The sequence below is a fragment of the Zalophus californianus genome, chromosome 2 (genome assembly GCF_009762305.2).
Source record: "Zalophus californianus isolate mZalCal1 chromosome 2, mZalCal1.pri.v2, whole genome shotgun sequence".
Lineage (NCBI taxonomy): Eukaryota > Metazoa > Chordata > Mammalia > Carnivora > Otariidae > Zalophus > Zalophus californianus.
The window spans coordinates 201,689,388-201,711,146 of record NC_045596.1 but is presented as its reverse complement, the minus strand read 5'-3'; the positions used below and the strand labels follow the sequence as shown (position 1 = coordinate 201,711,146).

The following is a 21,759-nucleotide window of genomic DNA, read 5'->3' as shown; positions in this document are numbered from 1 at the left end:
AGGGCCAGGGCCGACTGAGTGAGGGCAGGAAAATCCACTGTGCGTTGTTGAGTTAACCCCTGGTACTGAACCTGAGACATCCCAATGCCAGTGGCGCCGAGGGCAACACCTGATGCAGCCGGCAGACTCACGATAAGAGGGACGGCTGCAGGGGAGCATCGAGGATGGCTGGGGGTCCCCATATATGTGGGGCGTCACTCCCGGGGAGGACTGAAAATCGGGTAAGAGACTGGCAAGTGTGCATGACTGATCACACAAGGTGGTGCAGATGTATACACCTTGATCACAAGCCAGAAAAGTGTTGTTAGGCGCACAGACCCAACCGTGGCCCGTGATGGGAGAGGAAGAGTTTCCATACAGCGGTACCGGAGCCAGAAAGGGATAATCTGAGGTCCCCGGTGCCGAGGTGGGAGGTGACACGGTAGATTGGTTGAGGATGACACGTAGGTATTGGACGGGACCGGGCTTCATACAGATCCAGCAGTCAGACGCTAGGGGTGGATTCGAGCAGTTGGTTAACAGCTTGGTGGGAGGCGTTAATCACACCTAACAGTTGCGCTATAGATGCTTGCTGCGTGTGGATGGGGGACCCGGGGATGCGCCAGGGTGAGTTATTTTCTGTCTGACTCTGGGGGTTTGACTGCAAGGCTTGGGGTGAACATGGACTTAATCATAAACTTGGCCATGGGGTCGGTCCCCATAGGGTGATACTGGCCCAACAGGAGAATGATTCCTGTACCCATGACGTGGCACTGGGTTCTAGGACCAGGGCAAGAGGGCGGGGCGGCGTTGCATGACAAGGAAATCCGGATGTCACTGCGCTGTTTGAGGTGCCACCTGATGGACCATCGTTCCATTCCCGGCCAGGTCACCACCCATGATGGACATCCGCAGGCTCACGAGCAGAACTGAGGGCAGGTGTTTGGCTGTTGAGGTGTAGGGCCCCCACAGATGTAGATATCTACCAGCCGGTAACCTGAGTGAGGGCCATGGTAGGAACACCGTCTATGAGGTTCCCAGGAGGTATCAAGAAGCTGGCATCCATCAGAATGGAGGTCAGCCTTTGGTGTGTGCCCATCCCAGGTGGAAGAAGTCAGTGGAGGCGCTGGTGTGGGATTCAGGGGGATAAGCTGGAAAGTCCATTTGCCAGTAACGGTGATAACGAGAGTTTGCCCCTCTTGCCTGGCCGGGCAAACTAGAGGCAGTACGGAGGAACAGCACAGCAGGTAGCAGAAGACCGGGACTGACTGGGGCCAGGAAAAACATGGTGAAATGCACTCAGGAGCAAACAGCCGAGGGCCAGTAAAAGTGGGATCTACGACCTTAGAGGGAGCCATCGTGGCTAACCCATCAGCAGATGAAACCCGTGGACCAGTAAGTGCAGTAATACACCCTAGGGACACCCAATAAGCAATGACAATAGTAAGCCTCTGGGGGAAAGTCCAGTCAGGAGGGGCGACAGTGTAGAGTCCGACTTCCAAGATGAGGGAAATCACGCCGATGAGAGCCAGGGACCACGGTGAGCAGGTGTCCATCAGTCGGTGGGGTCTCGTTGAAGGTGAAGCCAGAGTGGGTTCATGAGGTCTGGCTGGACTCTCCACTGGTACGGCTCCTCATCCGATGATGAGCTTTCTTCACTCTGGAGTGGTGGACCCATGGGGTGACACCTGAGACCTTGAGGGCAGTAAGGGGCAGTTAGAACAACAATGTGGGGCCCTGTCCACTGTGGTTTGAGGGGGTCTTTCTTCCAATCTTTGACCCAAACTGAGTCCCCTGTCTGGAAGGAGTGCACCTGAGACCCTAAGGAGATTGGGGCCCTCTCAGTGGTGTACTTTTGTAATTTATTTAGGGTGGCCCCCAGGGCCTGAAGCTGCTCCTGTATCCCTTTATCTCCAACCTGATGCGAGTATCCTGGAAGGCTCCCCAGGCTGGAGGGTGGGGCGTCAACATATTAATTCGAATGGGGAGAAACCTGACATCCTGGGCATGCAGCGAGCAAACAGGAGACCTGGGGTAGCAGATCCGGCCATGGGAGGTTAGTCTCCTGACAAAACTTTGCTAAGGTTCTCTTGAGAGTGCAATTCATTTGCTCTACTTTTTCTGAACTTGGGCCGGTAAGCAGTGTGGATTCTCCAGGTGATGTTGAGAGATGTGGTCAAGACCTGTACAATGTCTGCCACAAATGTGGGTCCATTGTCACTATGGATTGTTAATGGCAGGCCGAACCGGGGCATGATCTCCTGCAAGAGGACTTTAGCTACTTCCCAGCTTTGCTCCATCCTGGTCGGGAAGGCTTCGACCCACCCAGAGTGTGTGCATACTATTACTAGGAGATATCTGAAGCCCCTGCTCGGCTGCACATCTGTGACGTCTACCTCTAGATCTTCGAAGGGGCTTGCTCCCATCCTCTGGACACCTGGCAGGGGCCGTGGTGCAGACCAAGCATTATCTTTAGCACATGTTATGCAAGTTCACTCATTGCTCAGCATAGTGCCGGCAGCTGACTGATGTAGTGGTCCTTCTTGAGAAGGGCTCTAATGCAGTTCTCCCCAGATGAGTGAGTTGGTGGTGTTCCTTGACTAGATGCCCTCCAGTTGCTGTTGGAACAAAGATGTGCCCATCTGGCATCATCCACCATCCCTTTTCAGTCAGGGTGGCTCCCTCAGCCATGGCCCATTCCTTTTCCTTTTTAGTGTAACTGTATGGAGGGACTTCTTCCGGGGCTGTTAGGACCATGGTGAGGGAAGGGGCTCTGTCCATGTCCTCACTGGCTGTGGTCTTGGCTGCCTCATCTGCCAGATGATTTCCCGGCGCTGTGGGGCCATCTCCTTTCTGGTGTCCCTTACAGTGCAGTATTGCTACTTCCTTTGGAAGCCAGACGGCTTCAAGGAGTCTCAGTATCTCCTCCTTATTTTTGATAGCTTTTCCTGCTGCGGTTAGGAGGTCCCTTTCCTTATAGATGGCTCCATGGATATGTACAGTAGCAAAGGTGTACCAAGAGTCAGTATAGATACTGACTCGCTTGCCTTCACCGAGGCTAAGGGCTCGGACTAAAGCATATAACTCAGCCCATTGAGCTGGCCATCCAGCTGGTAATGCCTTAGCTTCTATGACTTAAGTGGTTGTGGTTACTGCATAACCCACCTTCCGGGCACCCTCCTGTAGGTAACTGCTTCCATCACTTAACAGCGTGAGCTCTGGGTCCTTTATGGCTTGATCCCACAGATCTGGACGGCTCGTGTAGACTTCATCAGTCACCTCGGAGCGGTCATGGTCTGGTTCCCCCTCTTCCATGGGGAGAAAAGTTGCTGGATTTAATGTCCTTACTGTTTCAAGGGTGACCCATGGGTTTCTGCAGAGGAGCCCTTGGTAATAGTGCTAGCCGAGAGCTGGAAAGGAAGCAGTGTCCCTGTGCGTTCATGAGGGACGCAACTGCATGACGTTAAGTTTTTGCCCCAGGGTGAGTTTGTCCGCCTCCTTGATGAGTAGGACTCTGGCTGCCAGCACCCCGAGGCACGGCCGCCATCCTGCTGCCATGGGGTCCGGCTTCTTTGACAGACATGCAACTGGCCGTTGCCAGGGTCCAACAGTCTGGGTGAGTATCCCAAGCGCTATTTTTTCCTTTTCATGCACAAAGAGATTGAAGGGTTTTTCTACATCTGGTGGGCCCAGGGCTGGAGCCTGCCGCAGGATGGTCTTTATCTCTGTGAAATCGGCTTCTGCTTCCTCAGTCCAGGCAGGGGGTTCTCGACCTGGTCCCCCTAAGAGATCATACAGTGGTCTTGCCATTGCCGAGAATCCAGGGATCCAGATGCGGCAGAATCCTGCAGCCCCCAGGAATTCTCGTAGGCCCCTTTTTGTCTGGGGCTGTGGCAGGGAGATGATGACCCTTTTCCTCTCTGGCCCTAGTTCTCTCTTCCCTTGGGTGAGGAGGAAACCAAGGTGTCAGACCTATTGTTGGCAGATTTGTGCCTTCTTCCATGAGGCTTGGTACCCCGAGTCTGACAGGAGCTGTAGGAGGGCCTTTGTGCCTTTTGTGCAGTCTTCTTGTGTGTCACTGGCAAGGAGGAGGTCATCCACATACTGGAGGAGGGTGCATCATGTGGCCCCTCTTGGGAAGCTGGCAAGGTCCATGGCCAGCACTTCCAAAGTGGGTTGGTGAGTTTTTTAAATCACTGCAGGAGGCGCATCCAAGTCAGTTGCATCTGGCACCCTGTATCAGGTTCAGACCATTCAAAGGCAGATAGTGGCTGGCTCTGAGGAGCTCAGCAGAGGCAGAAGAAGGCATCATTCAAATCTGGGCAAGTGAACCATCTGCCCGAACCTGGGGTTTGGCCGAGGAGGGTGTATGGATTCGGGACCACTGGGGGCAGAGAGATGGTCACCTTGTTGATGGCCTTAGGTCTTGAACTGGTCAGTATCCCCCTCCTGGCTTCTTGACAGGCAGGAGTGGGGTATTCCAGGCTGACTGGCACTCGACTAGAACACCTGCTTCTTTGAGTTTGGTCAGATGTTCTTGGATGCTGATCTTAGCTTCTTGTGGAAGGGAGTATTGCCTTTGCCTCTGAGGTTGGGTTCCTGGGATCAGTTCAACAATGATAGGGGCCCAATTCTGGGCTAGTCCAGGTGGGTTGTTTTCAGCCCATACTGAATGGAAGGCAAGTCTGAACTCTGGCAGGCTGCTAGGTTGGGCCTGGGCACAGAATACCCTCCATTCTTCTTTCCTCGGCGTGGTAACTGCTAGTACCAGACACCTTGTTTCCTCTTGCCTTGGGTTCAATCGGAAGCTAGTGTGTCCAGTGGTCTCGAAGGTTACCTGAGCTCCAAGCTTGGAGAGTACGTCTTGGCCCAGGAGGGGGATGGGGCAATCGGGCAGATAAAGGAATAAGTGTCGGACCTTGTGGCCCCCGAGTTCGCACTGGCGAGCCTGGCAAAAGGGCTGTTGCCCCAACCATGTCCCAGTGGCCCTGAGGATGGTCGCAGTCCTTTTGCTGAAAGGGGCCACTGGGGAGGTGACAACAGAGTGCTCAGCCCCAGTATCAACCATAAAAGTCACTGGTTGGCCCCCCACCTTCATTCTGACTGTGGGCTCATGGGGGCCAAGGAGGAAAGAGCCTGGTCCCCCTCAGTCTGAGTCTATTCCCGCAAGGCCTATGAGGGCCTCCCCTCGGGGTTCTTCCTCGTAGCGGCTGGGCTTCTGAGCCTTTCCCCGTTTGGGACATTCATTTTCCAATGCCCTTTCTCTCTACAGTAGGTACATTGATCCCTTGCCAAGGGGTTCTGGGCTTCCCCCCTTTCAGTGGTTGGGGTCTCCCCATCTTTGTGTTGTCATTTTCTTTCAGGGAGGCGATGAGGAGGCTGACTGTCTTTTTCATCTTTTTGTCAGCTTCCCGTTCAGCTGCAACCTCCCTGTTCATGTAGATCTTACCGGCAATCTCTATTAGTTGGGTGATGTTCATCCGGGCAAAACCCTCTAGGTTCTGAAGTTTTTTCTGATATCTGGGGCAGCCTGAGCCACGAAGGTGATGTTTACCATCTGTTGGCTTTCCTGTGCCTCAGGGTCAAACGGAGTGTATATCCTGTAGGCTTCACATAGTCCTTCGTAGAAGTCCCCGGGGGCCTCCCCTGGTTGTTGAGTGACCGAGAATACATTAGTCATGTTCATGGGTTTCTTATCTCCTGCCCGGATTCCCCAGAGGAGGGCCTCCTGGTACCAGTGGATGTGTCCCTCAGTTGGGGTGAAGTCCCGTGCTGGGTGCTCTTCGGGTGCGGCTGTGTTAGCCCAGGCAGCAGGGTCGATGACTCCCGCCGGTGCGCACTCTTCCAGGTACTGCCGTGCACCTTTCATCACTCTCCTCCTTTCCTCTGTGTTAAACAGGGTGCGGAGTAGCTGTTGGCAGTCTTCCCAGGTTGGCCGATGAGTCTGGAAGAGGGATTCTATGAGGTCTACCATGGCCTGTGGCTTCTCAGAGTAGGATGGGGTGTTATGTTTCCAGTTGAGGAGGTCAGTGGTGGAGAAGGGCTGATAGTACATCATGGAACAGCCGGGTTGGACCGCCCAGTCTTCATCGCCCCTTTTGGGTCCCCACGGCTCTCCTATTAACATTTGGAGGGTGCTTGCACCCAGCCTGGGGCACAGCCTGGCTGCTGGTCCTGGAGAAAGTGGATCCTCTGGGCCTGGGGGCACGGCGAGACCGATGGAGGCAGAGCGTCTGGAGCTGAAGGGCCAGGTGTAGGTGGTCTTGGGGGTGCATATGGTGGGGGCAGGATCGGTTCATCCTCGGGATCTCTGGCTAGGATTGGTGGAGACTGGGGCTCTTGCTGATTTTCCTTAAGTCGCTTGGATGAGGCAATTAAGACTCTGGCCTGTCCCTGCCTATTGCAAGCGAATCGCACCCAGGGGGCAAGGGTCTGGGCAATTCCTAGCCAGGAGTCAATGTACAGAAACTTGTCAGGGTGTCCTGGTTCTCCTGTTACAACTCGCCACATTCGATGAATCATTGGGACATCCAATGTCTCTTCTGAAGGCCATTTTCAGATATCAAAGGTGGGCCATTCCAATTCACAGAGGGTTCTCAACTTCCCGGGGTTCATCCTGACTCCATAGTCTCCTGAAAACCCCTTCTTGAAATTTTTGATCATGGTCTCCAAAACTGTAGGTTTACCCTGCCCTGACCCCATGGTGATGTCCCCGTGTGCGGTGGTGCAGAGACAGACAAAAGGGAGGGTGCCTCCTGAGGTGAGGAGACCAATCAGATGCGCGTCTGGCCGTGTCCCGAAGGAGCTTAGGTGAAGCTTAGCCATGGCAGTCTCAGTGTTGTGACTTACCATCGGAAACTATCCCAGTGCCACCCTAGACTGTGTGCCATTCACCACGGAATCGCAGACGGGCCCACTCAGACTCCATAGGCTTCTGGGGACCTTAAGGGTGCCCGCCTGTGCAGTCACAGAATCAGTCCACTTGAGCAAGCCTGGTCGAACTGCACATTCACTCCCACATTCACACTCCAGAAGTTATTACATTCCCTCCCTGGGAATCCCTACCTGTGAGACCTCTACGAGGTCTCTGGGTGGTGATCAGGCTCCCCTTCCACCCCAACGGGGGTGGGCCTTTCTGGGTCCTGGAGCCCCAGGCCTTACTGGAATCTGACATCAGGACCAGGTCCTCGCCTGCCAAGTCTCCTCGAGTCTGGCAGGAACAGTGGACCCCGGCCAGCCCGAGGCGACCGGGGCGGAGACGGCTGAAAATTAGGCAGGGCGCACCTTCTCCATTACGATTCCTCCTTCTGTCACCGCCCCGCCGTTGTCCCCAAAGTGGTGGGAACAATGGGCCAGCACGGTTGGGTTTCCTGGTCAGACAACCAAATGTTAGGGAACCTGGACTGGATCGCCCAATGGCAGAACCAAGCGGCACTTGGAGGTCTTGGAGGCTAGGAGGTTTATTTAACGCCAGTGGGCTCAGAGGAGAGTGGTCTCCAAAGGTCTGAGCCCCAGCACAAACAAAGGGGGCAATTTATACACTTTTACTTCTGCATACTTGGCACTTTGGGTGTGTGCGTGAAGTGGGGCAGGGAGAAGAAGCCGGAAGAGCCCTGAGCAGGAACTGGGACTCTCTCGCTGCCTTGGTGGGCCATCTCAGGACACAGATTTTCCTTATCAGGACCAGCAGCACTGCAACCCCAGCCAGCCTGGTAGAAAAACACCATCCCCTTCAGACCGACATCCCAGCAAAGCTGCACAATCCTGTGTGTGCCCAGGAGGGCTTCCCAGCCCCTCTGAGCACGTTACCCCAGAACATGGGAGCCCCAGAGTCCACGTCACGGGGGCCTCTGACAGCCGGGCCAGCAAGTCACAGGAACTCTCGGGACGTGAATTTAACTGGGAAAGAGCACTGTGTCACTTTGCTGGGGGAGGGGCCATTTTAAAAACAGTATCACGGTAGCTGAACGTCCAGTGGGCACAGATGCATCCAGCTTCCCCAGAAAAGAGCAGAGGACAGGGGCGGGGGCGTGGGGCAGAGCCTGGCTGTGCCCAGCTGCCTGCACACAGCCGCACCCCTGCCTCAAGAGCAGCCGAGCAGCTGGACAGGTGAGACTGATGTCCACTTGTGGGTCAGTGGGAGTCTGCGCCTCGCCAAGAACACTTCTTTAGCTTTTCTCTTTGAAGACGTGACCTGCGCCCAGCAACCTGACCTCGGAGATTGGAAGAAGGGTCACCGTGCGGCTTCCTACAGATGCGCTCAGGCGTCCTCCCCTAAACCCACAAAAAGAGAGAAGGTTTGTTGTGTTTGTGATATCTTCCAGAAGGGGACACAACCCCCCTTAGAAACTCCAGTTCAGATGGAAGACGGGTCCGTGGTGGGAGATGCTTCCTCCTGCTCCACTTCCTTCCGGATGGCCACGGGTGCGATCAGAGTCCTGCTCTGTCACCATCACCACTGGAATGCAGCCCTGGCCGCAACATGGCCGTGCTCTTTCTCCTCACGAGCAGCGGCTGAGCTCAGGCTCCCATGTGCGAGAGGAAGAGCCCCACAGCCGGGGACGGTGCTGCCTCCCGCGAGGGGTTCCCTGGAAGCCGGCCACCCCTCACCCTGCGGACGCCATCATCCCCCTGGGCTTCTGCGGATGAGCCAGCCCGACAGGCAGCTCGCTTCCCCCAACCTTCACCCACACAGGCTGCCGGCTGGTCGCACGGGGCACAGCAGGCTGGGGGCCGAAAGCGATCATTCTGATGTGACGTCAAACCAGGGTGCTGCATGCGTGTGTCCCCCCAAATTCACGTGTTGGACTCTGCCCCCAGTGTGATGGCATTAGGAGGCGGCACCTTCGGGAGGTGATGAGTCATCAGGGTGGAGCCCCCATGAATGGGGTTAGTGTCTTTATAAGAGAGACCCCACAGAGCTCCACACCCTCCTCCTCCAAGTAAGGACGCAGCCAGAAATCAGCCCCCTGGACGTGGGTCTCCCCAGGACATGTCCACGCCGGTCCCTGATCTGGGACGCCCAGACTCCAGCACCATGAGCAACGTGTCTGTTTGTCAGCCGCCGGTGGTGGGGTTCTGTCCAGCCACCCCAATGGACTAAGACACAGGTAAAGGATGTTGTGCTTACCATGAACAACTTACAAGTGAGCTGAAAATTGCACATTTTAAGCAAATTCACCGAAATTTCTGTTTAATCTGAGATGGCCTCCCACTGAATCAAAGGCGCCACACGCAGAAACACCCATACGCTTAACCCCGGGTGTCACAACCCTGCGTGCCTCCGGCCAAGTACAGGGTGAAGCCGGCCTGGCCCCAGCATGGAGGCGCCTGAAGGGCTTTGGATCCTCGCCAGTCTCATGCCACGCGGGGACAGTGTGCACACTGGGCTGCCAGTTTGAGGCTCAGCGGCGTCACCTGTGCGTGTGGGGACCTGTCCGTGACTTCACTGTACACCTTCCTAAAATGGACCTGCCTGTCCTCCCTCTACGTGGGAGCAAAGTACACACGTGGAACGTTTGTGCAGCGTCACTGGCCGTTGGAATTCGCACTAAGATCTGTCAGCACCCAGAAGCTGAACCGGCTCCAAGCCCAAGCTCACCACCACCACCAAACACGTGTCTGTGTCCCGGGCACCAATCTGCAGAATAATCCCCCAAGGAGACCTAAAACACAGCTGCCTTGTTGCTTTTATGAACAGCCCAGCGTTGGAAAACTTTGCTAGTCGCCCCCATCCTCGAGGCCTAAGAAAGCATTTTCGAAAGGAAACAATGCATGAATGTAATACATGTATCTTCTTTAACAGGTTTTGTTGTTTTAAAGCAGTTTTAGGTTCACGGCAAAATTGAAAAGAAGGTAAAGAGATTTCCCGTTCCCCTCTGCCCCCCACAGCACGACCAGCATCCCCAACAGACGGTGCTTCTGTTAGAATCAGTGAACCCTCGTGGGCACTTGACCATCACCCAGAGTCCACGGTGCACATGAGGGTCACTCTTGGTGTCGTACGCTCTGTGGGTTTGCACTAATGTACAGTGACATGTAGCGACTATTGTGGTAACTACACAGAGTAGTCTCCCCGCCCTAAACGTCGTGTCCCACCCCTGCATCCCTCCCCCTGACCCCGGGCAACCTCTGATCCTTCTACTGTCCCCACAGTGTTATCTTTTCCAGAATGTCATAGAGCTGGGATCACGCAATACGTAGCCTTTTCCTGTTTGTGAACGTAAAACGCGTCGGCAAATACGTGTGTAAACTTACTGGATCTTTGTGGGCTCACTCAAATGTTTGCATCAGAGTTTGAATTAGCCAGGCTTCTCCCTAACCCAAGTCCTTGAAAGGCAAGTGCGGGAAAGAGCAGGTGTAAACTGTGCTTGCCTGTTGGCAGGACCCCAGCGCCATGCCTAGACCCACATCCCAGGACCTGGCGGGCTACTGGGACATGCTGCAGCTCTCCATCGAGGACGTCAGCATGAAGTTCGATGAGCTGCACCAGCTGAAGCTCAACGACTGGAAGATAATAGAGTCTCCCGAAAGAAAGGTAATTCTGCCCCGGGCATGTGACATCCTCACGCCCCGCTCCTCGTCCGCGCCCCGTACTTGGTCCAGCTGCAGGAGTCGTGCTCCACTGCAATGGGCGTCCTGGTCTTAGGTTAGCGATACGGCATCAAATTGTCACCCGTGCACGTGTGTGCAGAGTGGGGCGGGAGTCACTGGCCAGGTGTCGTAAATAAGTCTCTTTCTTGCTGCATCTCTTGGACACTAGCCAAAAATCACATGTCAATCTAGAGTCTCATTTCTTGTAGGGATCGACCCTCTGAATTGTCTTCGTCATACCTTTGTTCGGATTGTACAAAGATGAGTTTCCATAGGGAAGGTTTTGGGTCTGGTCACAATGACTGCTTCCTGTTCAGATAAATGTTTTAGTTGCTTATCTCCAGTTAAAGCCAAGAAAATATTTTGAGCTTTACTGAACCATTTGATGATGTAAACTTCCTCTAGATCTCTCAGCCTCGGCCCTTAAATAGGCTGAAAGTTTCCATTGAATCTGAACCCATGATTTCACGTCTTCCCTTTAGATTTCATCTTTAGTGGGGCTAATACATAGGTCTGAATCAGCAATAAATACATTGATTTCCTATCACATTTTAAAGATGACCTGAGTAAACATAATCTGATTTTCTAGATAGGCATTATCAAGTGAAATGATGAAATTAAGCCAGCATGCTTTGAAGCGGTGGTGTTAGCACGAGGTGGAGGATAAGGCTATGCAGGTAATTAGAACAAAAGCCATCATCACCATTGCCACAAGGGAGCCACCGACCATCCTGGAAGAGTTCTGGGCTTGTAGATGCCGCTGCAGACCACTGACAAAGCCCCTCTCACACTGACGGCGGGAGAGTAGGAAGCCACAGGCTGTCCGTAAGCCATACACGGGGCATAAGCAAGTCCTATCTATGGTCTGGTTTTGAAGTGAAGGAGGTCACAAGTAAAGATTGCCAATGAAAATGTTATTCTAATAAAATGCTAAAAATAGAACTCAGTAAACCAGTCTAAAGATTTGCAATAATCCCTCCTGCTTCTTTCATTCTTTAGTAGTTGACAACTAATACAATCCCTTCTACCTAAGCTATGCATAGGGAATGGTCCTCTAACTGAAGACAGCCTGTTGCTGAGGGTGTACACCGCGGTGCAGACAATGAGCAGCTCTTTCACACCACCGAGGCCCCATGCCTTGTGTTTCGTGAGCAAGTCTACTCTGTAGATCTGCAGGGCCACCTGTTCAACCTCTCCTACCACGGGATGTCCGGAGGCTGAGAGCCTCCTTAAATGAGAGGCTCCTACAAGAATTGCTCGTGTGTATTTCCTACAGCCATACTTCAGAGGCTGCCAAGCAAAGAGAAAAGAGATAGGTAGATCCAGTCATGAGCTTAATGCAGGAACTAACTTTTGAAAGAGCTGAACGTTTTAACGAACCAATTACGCCATTGTCATAGAGCCTGTCCAAGAGTCAGGAAGAAGTCGTTGCTACTGGTCCAAGTCATTTTAATTTTTTTTAATCTGCTTTTTAAAGGGGGAGAGACAGAGCAGGAGCAGGGGAGGGGCAGAGGGAGGGAGAGAATCCCAAGCAGACTCCACACCCAATGAGGAGCTCAACACAGGGCTAGATCCCACAACCCTGAGATCATGACCTGAGCGCAAATCAGAAGTCAGCTACTCAACTGACTGAGCCACAGGTAACCCCCCAAGGCTTTTTTAAATTTTTTGGTCCAAGTCATTTTAAGATAAGCCATGGGAATAGTGTCAGACACCAGAACACTCTCCCTATCAAATCCAACACTATACAGTGGGGAGGTTTGGCCACAGGCGTCCAACCTGCATGGCAAGCTACGCCTTCCCCACGACGTCCTAGCATGTCCGGCCCATTTGGGTTTCTGCAAAGGCTGAAGGGACAAAGACACGGGGTGGGGTTTTCCCCCAACAACTAGATATCTGCTTAGAAAAGAAAGGGGTTCTGGCGCCTTATGCCAGGCACCCTTTCCTGGGAAGGGGGTCATTGGCTATGTAGGGCTCTGTCACCCCTCCGCTGGGAAGGACAGTCCGCATCGTGTCCAGCTTTGTTAGTTAAGATACACGGTAAATAACGCAGCAGGGTTTGGGACACAGACCTTTCTCCAGAACAGTAACAAGCACTACATATTACATCCGCTGCAGAACTGTGGGATGGAGCTTTCTAGAAAAGGCATACACCTGTTTTCATGACTTATTTAAGAACATGAGCTAAAGATCAGAAGTAATTATTTGCATCTATTTACCATCTAGTTAATGTCAAGCGGTTTTAGGGCCATAATAGGGAATTTGGCCAATGGTTCCCCCATGTAAGATGGTTTTCATGAAGGTCCTTAGAATCCAGAGTCTGTTGAAAAGACTGTGACAGGGATGTCAAGTGGCATCTTGCAGAATACCCGGGATACTCGAGAACTTGCAATGGTGGGCATTTGCCAATGCTCAGAGATGACAGAGTCCATTAATCTGGCAACAACATCAGAGTAAATCAGAGACGGAGGAGATGGCCAATGTTCTGGCGCAGGATCAAGTTCCTTAAGTGTAACGCGGTCCGCAGACCCCTCTCCCCGCCATGGAAGGATGCGAGGAAGTCACGGGCAGGGCCCACGGGGCAGGCGGCCAGGCCCCGGTGCCGAGGGGCTGGGCAGACTCGGGCACTCAGGGGGTGTCCCAGGCCACTTGCTGTCACCCCCAGGGGGACCAGGCTCACGGGCTGGCTCTGTTCTCCTCTGATCACCCCAATTTTGACTTGTGATGCTTTTTCAGGAAGAAAGAAAGGTACCCCCTCCGATACCAAAGAAGCCCCCCAAAGGGAAGTTTCCCATCACGAGAGAAAAGTCCCTGGACCTGCCAGACAGACAGCGTCAAGAGGCCCGGAGGCGGCTCATGGCAGCCAAGAGGGCAGCGTCCTTCCGCCAGAATTCGGCCTCGGAGCGCGCAGACAGCATCGAGATCTACATCCCCGAGGCCCAGACGCGCCTGTAGGGCCGGGGGCGGCCCTCGCCGCGGCCCTCTCTTTTCTTTATGAAACGCTTGTACAGTTTCTCACCTACCTGGTAACTTCTGTCTCGTTTCTCCACCGAATACGCCCTGTTGTGTTCCTTGTGCTGTACACACACTGGAATGCTTTGATTTCCGCAGACGGCCGAGCTCACGGCCAGAACAACTTCTTCTTCCTCTTCTTCTTCTTCTTCTTCTTCCTCTTTTCCCCCTGGATGGTCTGACTCTCAGTCAGCTCTGATGGCTAGGCATGGGGACACCTAACCGATCCACTCTGTTCTCAGAGGATAACAAGAAACACCTCGAGAGATGGAACCCGGCTGACATTTTGTTATTTATATTTTTATAAATCGTGTGATAAATAGAGGCAAGAATAACAAATAGCAATCAATGGGTGCATCTCACCACTCACTAGACACCCCAGTGGAAGGTGCTCCAGCTCGAAGGGCAGGAAAGACAGACCCCCCCCACCCCCTTTCACCTGGGGGTGCTTCTCCCCGAATCCAGCTGACCCATTGCCAGGGTCCTTGTGCCAAGTCTATGGTGATGAGAAGCCATCTCTCCAGCCCCCCAGCTCCCTGCCATGCAGTTCTCCAGAAACCCGGGGGATTCCACGTCTGAACCCATTAAAAAAATACCCAGCACAGCATCTACACAATCAAAAAATACGCTGACTGTTCATTCACACAAGGGAGTGACACATGAAAAGAGATCAAAGTCTTACAAAAGGCTGGCTTGTCCCGTAGCAGGTGTCTGAAAAGAAACAGCATGGCCCTTATTGTGATGCAAGAGTCATTGTATGTCTTATTCCTTTGTAACTTATATCACACAGTCTCGTCTTCTAAGTGTTCCCATTTATGTACATGTGATTTTTTTATAGATGTGTATTTATTCTCAAACTGCTCTATCGGTTGACTCTCCAGGGTACCCTTAAGAAAAAAGTTTGCTTGTTTAAAGTGACACTTGTGATGTTGTAAAAAGTTTAAGAAATATGAATGTGAGTGGTAAGTATATCTCAGTTTAAATGGTAAAGAAGAAATGTAGTTTACATTTGTATTTTTCCAGAATTCTTTTGTCCTATGCAGTATTGTTAAAGTCAAGAATCTATTTCTTGCCTGTTTTAGACATGACGGGGAAAAAAAAAAAGGTCACATATGGTGACTTCCAGCTGTGGACTTTAAGAAAAGTAATTAGTTTTCATGATTGGCACCAGAGAAAAGCAGGAAGGATTCAAATGAAAAGGGTTTGCATTTGTACAATTCGATGTAGACGCAGTGACCGTCATTCCAATGCTTTGCGTGTCCCTGTTCGGGCACGTCGTCGGAGGAAGAGCCTGTCCCGTTTCTCTGTCGGATCCCAAACTTGGAGTCCTCACTGTCACGCAAGGTGAAAGCAGGACTGCACCTGAAGGCGGGTGTGTCCCCCCGAACACAGGCCTCCCTGTGGCCCTACGGCACCAAGAGCAGCCCCGGCTTCCCCACTGTAGCACTTTCTTTCCTCAGCTTGACCGGCACTTTAAATGTACCCAGCTCCCACTGCAGCCTGGTGACCTCGCCGAGAGCGTTCGGTGAGGTCCTGGCCCCTACGGGTGTTGGCTCAGCCTGCAGTTTTTCCTTTTCCTCACACTCTACATTCCACGAAGCATGGGGTTCATCGGAGCACAGTTGATAGTAAAGCATGTTTAGCTTCAAAGTTTTACTTTTTTAAAGCTGAGTAGTTAAGAATTCCCTGTAAGAACAAAACCCTGTAAATTGAGCCTCATATTTGGTATATCTTACCAAACAGCCTTAAAATATATTTGGAAGCAAAAATCAGTACGAATGTATATCCTTGAAAAATGCAAAAAAAAAAGATCCCTGAAATATTCTTCTATAAATGAATCCTATTTCCCCAGAGTATTCAAAACATTTTTTTTCTACCTAAGTAAATACCTAAATCCTGAGTAGTGCACAATAATGATGCTTCTTCCTGTATTCACTATACTCTGTTAAAAACAAATGTACTTGCAAGTATTGGCATTTTAGACTTTAAAAAAATGATGTATCATTTAGGATGAAATGCTCTTCAGAAATCACCCCAGAGAAGTAAAGTCGGTGTAGACCCCTTGGTAAGAGGAAATGGGAAATGCATACACGTACGCCAGCCTGCTGATACATCTGTATCTCCGGCAGCCGGTGCATTTTATCCCATTTCCTTGAGCTCGCCCAAAACATAGAACAAATTATAAAATTAGACAATAATTATTCTAGATCCCAGATTCTCTGATCCTGTCTTGAATGAAAGTATTCGCTGAATCTGGCTTTCCTTTCTTTTTTTTTTTTCTTCTATGTTTTGTATCCTCATTTTTATCCTAAAATCCCCAAAAGTTTTGGCTGAAACCACCCCGAAATGAGCAAATGAACCTACCACCAAACCTGACGGCAGCCATTGATTGGCGCTGGGGGACGTGTACGAGCCCCTGCGTGGTCCACCGAGTCCCAAAGAAGGCCATGTGACGGACGCACACCCAGTGTTGCGGCTCCGAGGCGGTGCTCCCTGTCACGCTCCATGACTAAGTGCAATATCTGCAGTTCCCGCCCAGGCGACATTCCACTCCGAGATGCAGACGATAAGCCATGTTTACACACTGTACATGTAAAGAACAATAAAGCTGTTTCTAGTACTTGTGTCAGTCAGTCCAGCCGGCTTCTTTCAGGTCCTGCTTGCACATACACCCTACAGAGCAACAGTGTGGCCTTTCACCGCGGTTGCTGGTAGTTTCACTAAGTGATTGTGTGTCCGCTTGAGAGCATGGTGGGAAATGCAAGTGCACCGCGCTCCGGGGGCGTCGTGGACGAAAGCGCAGGCTTCTCTCTGACTGCGTAGCTCCATTCCTGAAGACACAGCGTACCCGCCGTGACTCTGCGTTAGAAACGATTTGGCTCACAGCGGCGAGCTGACGCGGCCCCCTGAAGCCTTCGGTTCGCTCTCAACACCGAGACACGAGTAAGATACACAGCATCCTGCGGCTCCACAAAGCCCGGAGGAGCTGAACGTCACTTGTCCACAGAGCACTTTCGACGTAACCCTCTCACGCATCCTCATCTGTCATTGCCATGTGTCGCGTGTTTGCCCGTAACGATTGTTACCATGATCTTCTCAGCAAATGTGGAGACCCATCCTTGAACGGTGTGTAAAGAATGGAACTGTTGTATGATACCAAAAATTCACATTTCTGTTTGAAAAGAATTGTTGCTGCGTTCACCTCAAAGACTTCTAGAGCATTAAATAGTAAAGTGTACCATTGGAGAAAACAATTACATCTAAGGGTCCCTCTTTAAAAAAAACAGAGCCACAAAATCAGTGACCTGCAATGTAGAGGGCCTCGCCGTGCAGGCTCCCACGGAAGCAGCCAGACCTGCCATCGGAAGACAACCAGTTGCCCAACTCGCCAGTGTGTAGGCCGCCGTCACTGCTTTGCAGTCGGCGTCCTGCCCGCCCCACCTCGCCATTTGCCTCTCCACGCACGGTCTCTCTCGCTCGAGTCCAAAGACCCCACGCTGCGTGCTTGCTCCCCCGTGGGCCACCCCACTGCCAGGCCCTGGCAGACACCCCCGCCCCACCCCAATCTGGGACGGTCTCTCAGGACGGTCTGACACTGCAGCCGGTTGGTCAAGGTGCCCGTGGTGACCGCGGAGTGTGCGCCCATCAGGGCAGCTCTCTGCTTTGGGCCAGAGCTCCTGGTGGCGAGGAGGGAGGGGGGACAGGGGATCGTGTCTTCGCCAGAAGGTCAGTCAAACCAGACCTCGTGTGGCCCGGGGATTCGGAGGCCCGGGGAGCATCCTAGGGGGGACACAGCCGGGGCTGAGCTGCTTCTGCTGGAAGAGCAACCAGCCTTGTGCCCAGAACCCGTAGTGGACAGAAGGTCCAGCCACCGTATCTGGAATCGGCTTAGGAGCACGTGTGTCCCCAGGCTGAACAGAGCGGCCAGGCTGGTGTTTGTGAGCATGGGGACCCCCGCTCTCAGTGGGGTCAGCAGCAGAAAACGTCTGCACGAGACAGGTCCGGCCTGCATGCACCCGTGTGGGAGGGCTCCCAGGTACGGCGTTTGACCCCACTTCTGAAAACTGGAACACTCCTGCCAACAAGCATAGGTTCCGGTCCCCCCAGAACCGGGTCTAGATGGCTAAATTCTACCTGTTTCCATTTGCTGCTTTCTTCTCAAGCCTTGACCGCTGATCTTTTTTCTCTTTCTTTTGCAAATTTAACTTACTAATCAGGTAGTTGCTGACCATGGTTTCCAATCCGTACCCCCTTGGAACTTCCTGAGGTTCTCTCTATTGTTTTTATCTGCACCTTTGTTTACACTCGTGTGAAAGTTTGGGTCGAATACAGGAGTCCAGAACTTGAAAACAGATTAGAAAACCACAAGCGGAAGAGCTGGAGAATGTGGTCGGCTGCTGAGTGCTAACCCTCTCCCCCCGAGTAGTGGTTGGAGCACCAGGCATTGCTTCGCTCGGTGGCCGGTGTGGTCTGTGACTGCAGGGCCCACGCCTTCGCTGCAGGGCCCGCCTGCCGGCCGGGCCTTACTGACACTCAGTGAGGCGCGGGCGGCGAACGGAGGGCTGGAGGAGAGGTGCCTTGCACGCGCCCTGCTACTTGCCAGGTGCAGAGTAGCTGCAGAATGTTTGGGAAATGAATGGCCAGCTCAGAATGGCCGGACGGCCGGTCCAACAACCTGGCTCCTGGTCATATGTCAGCCAGACGAAACTTCACGTCTGTTTTCTCCTGTCTCTCATCTCCCTCGCAGATGGCTTACGAAGACTGATGTCATGTGAGCTCTCAAGCCCTCCAAGCTCCTTGGGAGCAGGGGTGAGCGTGGGAGCGACCCCTGAGGTGCCACGGCCCTCGCCCCAACAATCCTCCCCACCAGGCGTGCGATGCTTGCAAACGTCGGGTCCCTTCATAAATATCCGAAAACCAGCGCCAGCCAGAATCAGGCCACGTTTTCACTGTTACTTAAGCTCAGCCGCATGTTAGATGGGCGGAGAGACATCCAGTGAAACGTTGCAGGGATGAAGGAGAACGTAATTCGGGAGCGCACCAAGAACGCAATCAGACAGACTGACCTAAATCGCTAAAAGTTTGCGAAGCTACCCCTCTAAGTCCAGCTTTTTGTAATTATTCTCTTTCACTCTTCAGAGAATGCAGAAGTGGTCCGTGGGAATGCTCCAAGAAAGAACCACCTTTTTCATCCCGCAACATTGAAAAGTATCCATAAGTTTATGAGTTGCTGCCCTTACCTTGGCCTTTTCATCCAGCAGTAAAAAGAAAGTATTTCAAAGCGCCAGTCTAAACACACGACAGACGACTTCTTTGCAGAGGAAATGTGAGTTACCTACTATAACACTACTTTTTAAAAAGATTTTGTATATACACTAACTAAGGTAACAGAGGTTTACCGCCCTACTTTCTTAGGTTTTATGTGACTCTTCATCATGGGTGCTTTTTCCGAATCTGAGAGCTTGGGGGTCCAAGCTCTCGCGTACTCAATGGGGGAGAGGTGATGATGACAGACGTGTGCCAGGTTCTTGTGCCAACTTAAGTACAAATTTATCTCGTTCCAGTAGACGGTAGTCTCCATAGACAGCGTGCTCTACCCTCCTGCTAACATGCCACAACCGAAGCGCTAAGGCCGTGGGTGTGTGGTACCTTCCAGAGGCCACCCACCCACTCTGATTTTCCCCAAACTCACCACCACCACCCAGCCCCCGCCATTCCAGCGTTAGGATCATATCACGTTAAAAGGGCTCAGCATGTGTGTCTCTCCCTCCACGTGATCACTGGTTTGCTGAATTCAAGGGTTTCCCCCACCAGTAGGAAGTCCTAGGCTACTTTTGAACTCTGATTTCCAAATGCTAAGTCACTTTCCTCTTGGACAGGCCCTTCCTGTCTAGAGACCAATTCATAATCCCCCTCCATGTTACATGCCAAAATACCCAGGTGTGGCCTAAGGACTAAATTCAATGCCTCCTATAGAAATTCAAGGAATGTTAGAACCAGGAAACTAGATGTTTAGTTAAAGTTTAAAAAAAAAGTATATAAATATATATATATAAATATATATACATATGAAATCATATCAACAATGAGGATGAACAGAGTGCCAAATATTCGACATCTGTACAAAGTTTCCCCTCACTGGAATTAAAGTATTTTATGTAATTCTCTTTCTCATGCTTTTATGGTTCTTTTGATAAATTCTATTTAGTAGCATGCAGGATACCTGATCTGAATGTACAGTATACGCTCTCCATCACCACCACTCCTTGCTTCTGGTTAATAACTTCTTATCAGAATGTTGGTCATTTCTTTGAGGCTCCACCATGTTCTGTTATTTGAGTTCTCTGTGTCCATGACTATTTTTTTTCACTCTCAGACGATTATAAGGAAATCACGCCCACCGTGCTCTCCATAACTCTTCTATGATGATGCCGCTCTCATTTGATTTCTGTATTGCTGATGTTCACCTCTTGTAAATAGTTCTGCAATTAAATTTTTTGAGAAAAGTAATGTTTACTTTTTATTGGAGTGAATTCTCGTGTTATTTTAAACTCGGAAAAAATTATATAGACCAAAGAGTTTTATCACAGAACAATGGCACCCTTCCCCCATGATTTATTTCATTGTTGAAATATCCTCACTTTCTCTACTAAGAAGAAATGGACATTTATTAAGGCTACAGATTTCATATGTATGCAAAAATGGCACAGATTAAAATGAGTTTAAAATTAATAAATACTACGGTATTTAGTTAATGGTTGTTTTAGACTCTCTTGAGTTGGCAATGAGAAGAGACACGTTGTTAGGTCATGATGCTGAGTCTCAGACCCAGGCTCAAGCGAGACAGGGGGGCCCCTGCCGGGAACGGGGAGGCCCTGGCTGCCACCAACCAGCCAGCACCAACAGTGTCATGCGCTTCACCTCTTGGGGATTGGAGCGGGCTGTTCCCACGCTGGTTAGGTGCTGGTCCCCCTGTGTGACCATCCTTCCTGGGCTTCCTTCCCTTGCCTGTTGCTGATGTCCCTTCCTGAGTCTGTCCTTCCAACCCCCAAGGACGCAAGAACAGAGGTCCTGAGGAAGAAGAGCTCGTGCTCAAGAGCACCTGACCCCTGTGTTCATCGGGGACCCTGCTTTGTACTGTTTCCTTCCCTCCACCTGCTCTCATGGACATGGCAAAACAGACAGGAAGAGCCTCTGGTGAAGGTCGGGACCGCTGAGTTTCATTTTCTAATCTCCCCCAGTGAGTGCGACCCAGTGGGCGGAGCATCCCTGCAGAAGCACCAGACTCCCGGTGAAATAGGGCCATGCAGGAAGCTGGATCCATAGGGGTGTCCTTCCCACATAACACACTTGGCAACAGTCATGATTTAGAGAAGTTTTCAGCTAAGAGAATAATTTCTAAAAGATATTGAGAACACATATCTAATATATGAGTCCTCCACTTATGCTGTTTCTTTCTATAACACACTTGTAAATAGCAAAAATAAGGCTTTATATATATATGCATTTTTAATCCCATAATCCTTAAATGAAAGGGTTTTTTTAGATTTTATTTGTTTATTTATTTGACAGAGAGAGAGACACAGCGAGAGAGGGAACACAAGCAGGGGGAGTGGGAGAGGGAGAAGCAGGCTTCCCGCGGAGCAGGGAGCCCGATGTGGGGCTCGATCCCAGGTCCCTGGGACCATGACCTGAGCCGAAGGCAGACGCTTAACCGACTGAGCCACCCAGGTGCCCTGAAAGTTTTAGTTTACTTGGCATTACACTGAAAACTTTACACTTTTATCCACATACGGTTTAATGCTGTTTTCCCAGAAGTCAGCAAAAGTACAAAGAAAGTTATGTCATATTCTTTTTATTTTTGTTTTTTTATTTAAATTCAATTAGCCAACATAGAGTACATCATTAGTTTCAGAGGTAGAGTTCAGTGATTCATCAGCTGCATATAACACTCAGTGCTCATTCCGTCATCTGCCCTCCTTACTGCCCATCACCCAGTTACCCCATCCCCCACCCCCCTCCCCTCTGTAACCCTCCGTTTGTTGCTATAGTTAAGAGTCTCTCATGGTCCGTCTCCCTCTCTGATTTCTTCCCTTTCAGTTTTCCCTCCCTTCCCCTGTGATCTTCCAGGCTATTCCTTATGTTCCACATATGAGTGAAACCATATGATAATTG

General features: G+C 51.4%; 1 protein-coding gene across 1 annotated transcript in view; it reads left to right on the top strand.

The window, feature by feature from the left end:
• The window catches only part of DLGAP2 (DLG associated protein 2), an 808,900-nt gene extending 788,650 nt beyond the window's left edge, over positions 1–20,250 (top strand). Inside the window, exons 15-16 of the mRNA XM_035726383.1 lie at positions 10,364–10,516; positions 13,309–20,250. Coding sequence (XP_035582276.1) covers positions 10,364–10,516; positions 13,309–13,527 — 372 coding nt within the window. The 3' untranslated portion in view covers positions 13,528–20,250. The remainder of the gene's footprint in view (positions 1–10,363; positions 10,517–13,308) is intronic.
• Positions 20,251–21,759: the final 1,509 nt, after the last annotated feature.